Genomic DNA, 9,505 nt, shown 5'->3' with positions numbered 1-9,505 from the left:
ACTGGCTCGTCAGCAGTACAATGAGCAGTGTGGGACGCCCTCAATGAACAGATCAAGTGAGCTTCACATTCTTATTATGTTAAATTTTGTCTGTATTATTAGTTGCGTGCTGCTATCCTTCATTTTAACCGTCATGCACTGCTATCTGATTTTCATCGTTTGTTTTTACTGTGTTACATTTATTCTCTCTTCACGGAGTCTCTGTTCAATCGCCCTCCGACTTTCTGAGTCATTCATTCGTCCTTTCGGTTCTTAGTGTTGAGGCTAAGTTGGCTATCCTCATAGGAATAATCGGTAATTTGGTAAGTAATAAGTACCTGCAAACAGGCACAGCATCCTGCTTTTCTTAACCATTATTATCTAGTTAAGATGATCAGAGAGAGCTCTGATAGTCCTTATCATGCTGACAATTTTAGTAACGATTGTAAAAGATGGTTCTCGACCATTTACTTGCCTCTTCAGGTTTAAACTGCAACATGCTGTTTTCACTTTGTGTCTACTCGAGGTGGATACATGTTCTTAGTTCTGCAAGTATCTCATTGCAGCTTTTCTTTCTTTGAATCAGTGTGGAATACAGTATCTCCTACGTGTATCATGCCATGCATGCCTTTGACCGAGATAATATCGCTCTCAAGGGACTAGCCAAGTATGAATCCTAAGTTCCTTCGTCGAATTTGGTTGTAAGTTGATTACTGATAAATTAGTATATTACACGCAACGTTTGTAGATTTTTCAAGGATTCAAGTGTGGAAGAGAGACAGCATGCTGAGAAATTGATGGAAATACCAGGTGTTTGTTGCTTTGCAATGCATTAATTTTCCTAACTCACTATTATTTCTTTTCCGTTTAATCTTAAGTTCATATTATTAAATTTACTTTCTGATAATTACCAGAATATAAGAGGAGGTAGAGTTAAGCTGCAGTCACTGCTGATGCCTTTGTCAGAATATGATCATATTGAAAGGGCGATGCATTAAATGGTAAGATGTGGGGCAATGCCTTTTATTCTGACTCTGGAGATTAACTCTGACATTTAAAGCAACTCACGAGATGCTGGTGAATAATTTTTTATTTTGCCAAATTCATCAATATTTTTTTTTTCCATCTAAATACGAATTATTTGTCTGGAGCTTCTGGAGGGTGCTTCAACTTCTATGGCATAATAATTCATTCCGGTTCCGGCCATCTAAACGTTCAACTTCTGAAATCTTGTTGTGCTGTGCTTGTACTTTTTTCTTTTTTTTAATATAACTCAGAGTATTAGACTTGAGGCTAATTCCTGAGAGCGTTAAGATTAACACCCTCCCTTTGAATTTGTGTTTAACCAACAACTAGTTGGTTGTATTTTGTTCTTATCAGAGAAGTTCTCGATGCGAGCATCGCCTATGAGAGTTATATGTGATAGTTTAGTTTAGTGTATTTGTTGCTTTCGGTTGTTCCTGAATTTCTGGAACCATGCGCGTTCGGAGTCGTGGTTTTTGACTTGTTAAATGCTGATACTGGATGCCCTGTCGTCCTGCAGCAATGGAACTTGCATTGTCTTTGAAAAAGTTGAACAATGGGAAGCTTCTTGATCTACACCAGGCAAATTTCCCAGCCCAAATTAAACTTATTATATAGATTTTTTTAGATTACTGTTAATTTTCCACCCAATAAGACGGTGCAGCTCAAAATGGACTTTATATCACTAACGCAGTTGGCAAATGAGAACAATGATGCGCAGCTCACTGATTTTATTGAAAGCGAGTTTCTTGCCGATCAGGTAAAGCAACATCCTGTGATTCTTGTTGTCATGACATCGGAAAGATCATTTTATCAAAAGACGATTGTTATCTTCCTTATTTTCGTTCGGCTTCAGGTTGAGTCCATCAAGAAGATCTCAGAATATGTGGCTCAGTTAAGAAGGGTGGGCAAAGGACATGGTAATTGCTTGAGTCATTAACCACACTAATTAATTTGTACACACACTTCTTGCTTCATAAATTACGGTAATTGGTTGGTGGGCTTGCAGGTGTCTGGCACTTTGATCAGATGCTGCTCAAAGAAGCTGTGGCAGCTGCATAACACATATCTACACTTATAAACCTGGCCTACTTCTCCTCCGATGCCTTTCCCTTTTAATGAAGACATGTCTCTTTTCTCCATGCATACTTCTACTCCCTGTTGGAATTGGTTACATTAAGCTTACCATGGATCCTGGTGAGCTTCTTCATATAGAACCAGTAGATCATAGAACCTATGATAAGAACAAGATACATAGTATTCTATTATGAGATGATCGATGATGCGAAATACAAACTAGCGAGTCATTGCATGAACACACACAAGATAGTATACAAGTACGTGGAAATAATCATTAATGATGATTATAGATATCATGCTGAGGAAGCCCTTTCTGCCTCACGCCTGAGCCTAGCTTCTTCAATGATACTCAACTTGATTCCCTTTCCTTTGGGTAAAGAGACCCATGGTCTTGAGCCCTGACCAATAATGAAAACGTTTTCCAAACGAGTAGCGAATTCGTTCCCAACAGCATCTTGGACATGGATGGTGTCAAAGGTGCCCATATGTTTTTCCCTCCTCTTTATAACCCCAACTCGTCCTCTGTTCCTCCCCCCGTCACCATCGCAACATTTCCAACTTCAAACTTTATGAAGTCAGTGATCTTGTAGGAGTCTAGGTCAAGTTTTATGGTGTCGTTAGCTTTGATAAGCGGGTCAGGATATCTGATGGTTCGTCCATCGTATGTGTTCAGATAGGGAATACCCCTTTTCCCAAACTGCACCGATCTCACCTTACAGAGCTTGAACTATATGAAGGAACTGACAGTATTAACATGTATCATAAAGTGACTTATATTCACAAATAGCGGTAAGTTAAAGAAGCAACCTTTGCCTCGTCCTCTGTTATTGATCGCAAGCGAAAACGACCCTTGACATCATAGAGGAGTCTGAAGTTCTCGTTCGTTTTTGGAATGGATACAACGTCTGAAAAATTACGCGCCCGCACAATATGAATTTATATATTGATGATGCAACTCTTATATATATATATATATATGCGTATAATTTGGAGGAAAGGAAAATATACCCATAAAGCCTGCAGGGTACTTCTGATCAGTTCTGACTTTTCCATCAACAAGAACATGTCGCTGCATGAGAATTAAAATGACTTCGCGATATGTGAGTGCATATTTAAGCTTGTTTCGGAGGATAAGGATGAGGGGGAGGCACACTCCTTAGCTTGTGAGGTCCAGGAGATGGCTTGGGAGCCTGCATATAAAGAAGACGAGTCGTATTAAGTTTCTCATTAAGTCTGAAGAAGACTGCACTACACAATAAAAAGACGAAAGCCTTTTGCGTACAAAAGCGCCTCCAAGCTTGTCAAGCATCCAGTGTTTGGGAGTTTGAGCCTCTTTAAGTGCTTCCTCTTCCCTCTAGCCTGTTTAATTATGGACCACAAAATTATGATTACTCAATTACCATCTGTAAAAAGCGTAATAAGCACTAAGCAAGATTAACAGAGGGGAAGGGAGAAGGGAAACAGATAATTTGAAACTTAAAAAAAACAAGAATCAATAACCATGTTCGTCACTCTTGAGGTAGTTGTCAGGACAATTCGTCCAGGAATGGCATGAGGCATCATGAAGCCCGGCCTAGCTCGGATTTATAAGATTCTGAGCTTTGATTTTCCCTGTAGTGTAGTTACTTTCCACGTAGCCCTTCTTCACTCTTCTTCCTGGCTCTTACTGCTGCTACACATGCGCGCACCAGTTTTCTGGTTTCTACTCGCGGCCAGAAAGGAATAGTCCCGACAAAAGAGGTGGTTAGGTATTATTTAAACTCGAAGTTAACAATTAAAATTGCATCAATCTTTCCATTTAGATTCATTTTCCTTTCTCAGATCTTTGCTTGCCGGGCTCATTAGTCAACTTCTCTTGCTTACTTTATGCTTGGAACGGGGAAATTAGGAGTGAGAAATTTTTTTAATAAGTTTGATTTAAAAAATTAGAAAAGTCTTTTGATTCAAAAATATATAAAATAAAATAGTAAGAAAAATTAATTAAAAGTTTTTAACTTTATTTTTAAAATTTTTTAAATTAAATTTATTTAAAAAAATTTTCCTTCCTCTTCATTTTTTTCCGTACCAAACAAACCTTCAAATTTTCCATACATTTACGGCAAAAATATTTTTGTCCGAATGGCTTTCAACATCAACAATTCAAGCATTGCCACGGATAGGACTGTGCCTTTCATTAAAACAAATTTGGGTCGTATACAGTGCTCATCAGGTGATCAACCGCTTGCTCATCACTGAGAGCCTGGGGTCCGTCCAAATCTGAACATTATATTCAATATTTTAAATATATTATTTTAAAATAGAAAAAAATTTTTAATGAATGCGTTGAGGGATTATAGTTTTTTTTTATCTTATACCTTTTATTAAATAATTTTTAAAAAAAAAAATAAAATAAAATTCATCTGGACCGTCCAGATCAGATCTGGACGGTGATGATGGCATTGGGTGCTCATCAAAACGATGAGCACCCAATGCTCTCCGCAAATATTTCCCTAGGGTCAATTCCCTAGGCCCTTATCAGGCTTGTTTTGCTTTTATTAAAAAACATATTTTCCCTTCATTTATTTATCGAATTGAGATCTTTTTGGCGGCAAGGGGTAACAAAAAAGCGATGGGGGCCCGTTCGCACTGACTACGGGAAATAATTAGGACCAAAGTCTTTGTGCTTTTCAGGGAACGAGAAAAATACTACTAGTACTTCAACTTCTTATGGCGCCAAAATATCTCATGTTCTAATCTAATCTCCCTTCCGGTACTAGCAAACCCTAGATCGGACTATGTCTGGGTTCTACGGTCAAGAAGGTGGCGGCTCTGCGCCTCCGCCGTATGGGGCTAACGGTGGGTATGGTGCTTCAGGAGGAGGTTATGGAGGTGGTCGTGGTGGAGGAGGAGGACGAGGATATCAAGGAGGTGGTTATGGAGGCGGAGGCTATGGAGGTGGCAGCGCTGGTGGTGGATATGGCGGGGATGATGGTGGGGGTTATGGTGGAAAGGGTACCGCTGGTGGTGGATATGGTGGTAACGATGGCGGAGGTTATGGAGGGAAGAGTGTGTATGGAGGAAATGATGGCGGGGGTTATGGAGGAAGGGGGAAGTGGGGGAGGACAAGGTGGTCGAGGGAATGGGGGTTATGGTGGGGGAGATGGAGGATACGGTGGTCGAGGTTTGCATTCTTGCTTGTTTCTTTGTCAATTTTCAGCTCGATCATGTCCTAATTACTTGATTTGCAGGTGGTGGTGGGGGATATCAAGGCGGAGATCGTGGAGGACGGGGAGGAGGCAGAGGGCGGACGTGGTGGAGGTGGTAGAGAAGGAGATTGGCGTTGCCCCAACCCAAGGTTTGTGACTCTTTACTTTGATTTGCCTCGCAATTGTTGCATTTCTGTGAAATGTTTTTCTTTTTTTGTAATAATTACAGCTGGGGATTTCATCTGTTGACTCTTACAATTTTGTATTTGATTGAAAATTGCTATCTATAGTTGTGGTAATTTGAACTTTGCGAGAAGGGTTGAATGTAACAAATGTGGTGCACCATCCCCTTCTGGTGCTAATGATGACGAGGTGGCAGTGGGGGTTATGATAGGGGAGGAAGAGCTGGGGGTGGGGGATTATGGCAGTAATCGAGGCGGTAGATCTGGTGGTAATTACGAAGGAGGAAGAGGTAACGACTATGACAGCGGTAGGAATTATAACAATGATGGTAGAGGAGGCAATAGGGGCGGTTCTTTTAGTGGTAACCAAGCCAGAGAAGATGGTGCATTCGCTCAAGGTCGTCATCCTACAGCCCAGTCTTACGGTGGTACTGGTGGAAACTATGCACCCACATATGATTCTTATGGTGGGAATGCAAATTATGGATCCGATGCAGTTCCTCCACCTTCAAGCTATACTGGTGGACCCACATCATACCCTCCATCCTATGGGGGTAATACAGGTGGGAATGATGGTGGTCATGGTCCTGGTAGTAAAGGTGGATTTGGTGGGAGCTCCCCCCGAACCCCCGGCTAAAGTGAAGCAGTGTGATGAAAATTGTGGGGATTCTTGCGACAACTCTAGAATCTACATATCGAACTTACCACCTGATGTGACTATTGAAGAATTGAGGGAACTGTTTGGAGGCATTGGACAAGTAATGTTCTCATCTGTTGATTTCTGCACAAGTTCATTGTATGGGAAGACCGGTTTTTTACATTTTCAGAGGGCTTTTTTTTTTTTCATTTTAATTCAAGTGCTCTCTTGAGAGTAAAGTGCACGTTATCTTTTTATTTTCATGCATGGTTTTATGGTTTTTATCGTACACCTGGATTTTATATGACGTACAGGGTGCTGTGTTTGTTTGGTTTTTTTTTTTGGGGGGGGGTTTAATATTTTTGAGTTTTTTATGCAAATGCTGCAAATATGGGTTTTTGTAAGTGTAATTCCTCTTGGTAATATTGCACTTTATTTTAGGTTGGAAGAATAAAGCAGAAGAGGGGTTATAAAGATCAGTGGCCTTGGAACATAAAAATATACACAGATGAGAATGGAAACAACAAGGGTGATGCTTGTCTTGCATATGAAGATCCCTCTGCAGCACACGCTGCTGGCGGTTTTTACAATAGTACTATATCTTGCATAATCTGGTGTTATTAATGTATCTTTAATGCTTCTTTCTAATCATGAATCCCTCCATTTCAGATTTTGATTTGAGGGGCTACAAAATCAGTGTTACGATGGCAGAGAAATCTGCACCAAGGGCTCCACCTGCATATGGCCATGGGTATCTATTAACTTCTCTGCTTGCTAATATACAAGATGCTAGTTCTGTCTCCGCGTGTAACTCTTAATAAGTGCTTTTGACTTAATTATTTATGGCACTGAATGCTGGGATTCGTGTTTCAGTTATGCTGGGTACTGGCTCCCTCATGAGCAATATATTTTTCCCTCAATCAAAGTTTTTTGGGTGATTCTTGTTTAGGTCCTTGGATTTCATGGGCAGAAGTAAAATGTCGAGTTTTGAGCTTATCTTTTTTTATCGGGATAAAATGTTAATGAAAAGTGATTATAAAATATTGTACCATAATTTACTTAGAATATTGCGTGTTGTAGACAAACATATTGACATTGTCCAATTTCTACTTTTGTACGAACTGTTCAGGTTGATTTGGGTTGATTGATTTCTTGTGAAATTTCAGCCACGGTGTTATTAATTTTGGTGTTAATTGTTTCTTGTGATATAGGGGCAACAGGGGTGGCTACGGTGGAGATAGACGCAGGGACAATAGAGATGGGGGTAATTCTGGGCCTGATAGGCGTGATCACTATTCTGGGAACCGTTCACGTCCATACTGAGCCTCAACAATGAGCATTTTATGTACTATGAATTGTGGTCTGAGGGATTTAGTATATTCAGGTGGCTGGTTTCTTGAAATGGAAGCAAAGAGGTAGGTTGTTCACTTACTTGAGCAGGACCTCTTCGCTCCTTTTTGTTATGTCTGTTACTGGCTGGTGGGTTCTTTTAGGCAGGGTTTAATTTGATCATGTGAATGTTTTTCTAGAGGCAAGTGGATAGTCTCCAAATTGCTTGCTGCTAAGGTAGGTTGATTATTTCAGGTGAGTGCTACTTTCATGAAAATGGCTTTATCCTTGATTGGAACTTGATCGACGTCATTATGGGTATATGCCTGCTTTCATGGCTCATTCCATGTGGCATGTGGTTCAAGCAGGTGATGGCTTTGATAGAATGTTTGTTTCAATTGCGGCTTAACGGATCAATAAATCTCAGTTAGGGGGTTTTTTGTGTTATTTTTTCCAGTAGGAGAGTAATGGGCTGACTATTCATGTTAGCCTTATGCTTACTGATTTTACTCTGCATGGTGCATGCTATGAATTTCTGTATAATAAATGAATCATCAATGCCTGATTCACGGCCTTTGGGATGGATATGCTATAGGGAGGACTGGTTTCTTTCATGAAGTCATATACCAGTCGTCAGTTTACCCTGTTCCGGCAACGATGTGCTTATTTCCATGCAGTTCATGATAGAGCTATGTTAGGCTGGTCACCCAAGCGTATACGTAATTAAACATTGCATAGAAATTGCGTCGTTTGTTGGGATACGTTATGACTAAATAGATTGACTGACAATTCATTATTAGGCAGCTGAAACGATTGCACCAATTCCATGTCTTTAATAAGATTGGATAATCGGTGGAAACTGCACTTCGTTTTTTTTCTTTTTTTTTGGGGGGGGGGGTGTGTTTTATAACTTCGTTTGCATTGCATCATGTCAGATTCGCCTTCATTTGTTGTTCGAACATTTTGAATCTTAAGTCCTGCATTTTGTATGGTGGCCATTTCTGGTGGCTGGAACATGTAAAAAATGGTACGTCAAATGTATGTGTTTCATGCAGCTTGCCACAGATGTCATTTGCGAAACCGCAATTTATATCATTGAAAGTTCTTTGTTTTTAAAAAATTTGGTTTTGGTGTTGCTATTTTTTCGTTTGCCTGCATTCCACGTTCATTAAATACTGCACATCAAGAATTCTGGGAGATCGTACTTCCACATTCTTTTGTTTACCGCTAAAAGAGGTGGGCAAAATATCAAGGTTTGGAGGGAAAAATGTCTTCTCTAGTCTGGCTGCGGAGATTGTTCGGTTTCAGGGATTCTGATCGTGATATATGTGCACTTCAAAAAATAAAAATTGAATGATTTCTATACAATTGAAAAAAATGCCAGTGTATATGTCATTTCCTTACTGAGTTATTCAATCAGTGTGTTAAAGGTATGGTTAAATCATTAGTATCATGATTTAATTAAAAAAATGTATACTGATATTCTAATTAAAGAATCTCCGAGAGAAGATACAAGAAATTGAACTTTCAAAGTGTGCTCCGTACATTAGTATTTAAATTGAAATGAATTTAGATCCTTGCATCTAGTGACGACTTTTATGGAAGGTTAAAACGCGCATGATGTTTGCCTATGCGCATGATGTAAACCACCAGCCGGTGATCGGACTATTTTATCTTGCTCGAGTTGGTTACCGGTTTGATTGTTCTTTAAAATTTCCGTTAGACCCTTCGGTCGTTATTGAGGATTCATTCAAGCTAATGCATTACAAAATGTAAGGAACGATCTATATTACCCTGGGCATCGTGCGGATGGATTAAGTGTACCCTAGTGTGCTCAGTGATAAAGGGATTGTGCGGTTGTAAACTTCTGTAATAACGTTTTTCTTATACCTTGAACTTCTATAATGACGTGTCTCAAGCAATTTGTTGGCAAATGAGTTCTGTTTAGGTATTTTTAGCCATCTATAAAGACTTCTATCGATGATCTGGATGCTGGGCAATGAGGGGAAGCTGTAATTCCATGTATTATAGTCGTATTATCATTGATTGACGTTCTGTCTGATTTCAAATCCACTTGCATTTTGAATTGG

The 9,505-nt window shown here is 39.7% G+C and overlaps 1 protein-coding gene and 2 pseudogenes across 1 annotated transcript; 2 read left to right on the top strand and 1 right to left on the bottom strand.

The window, feature by feature from the left end:
• The first annotated feature begins 584 nt into the window (after positions 1 to 584).
• Positions 585 to 2,298, top strand: LOC114748246 (ferritin-3, chloroplastic-like). Its single transcript, XM_028936606.1, is given in 8 exon segments — positions 585 to 646; positions 728 to 782; positions 888 to 957; positions 960 to 980; positions 1,523 to 1,584; positions 1,697 to 1,762; positions 1,859 to 1,922; positions 2,012 to 2,298. Coding segments are annotated over 8 exon segments (438 nt in total). The 5' UTR covers positions 585 to 599; the 3' UTR covers positions 2,065 to 2,298.
• A 68-nt stretch (positions 2,299 to 2,366) lies between these two features.
• Positions 2,367 to 3,406, bottom strand: LOC114748245 (40S ribosomal protein S4-like; annotated as a pseudogene).
• A 1,392-nt stretch (positions 3,407 to 4,798) lies between these two features.
• Positions 4,799 to 8,885, top strand: LOC114748253 (transcription initiation factor TFIID subunit 15b-like; annotated as a pseudogene).
• Positions 8,886 to 9,505: the final 620 nt, after the last annotated feature.

This window comes from Neltuma alba, unplaced genomic scaffold, assembly GCF_004799145.2.
Source record: "Neltuma alba isolate B1F8T4 unplaced genomic scaffold, ASM479914v2 tig00005660_pilon, whole genome shotgun sequence".
Lineage (NCBI taxonomy): Eukaryota > Viridiplantae > Streptophyta > Magnoliopsida > Fabales > Fabaceae > Neltuma > Neltuma alba.
The sequence above is the reverse complement of the archived record's forward strand: the minus strand, read 5'-3'. Positions and strand labels throughout refer to the sequence as shown.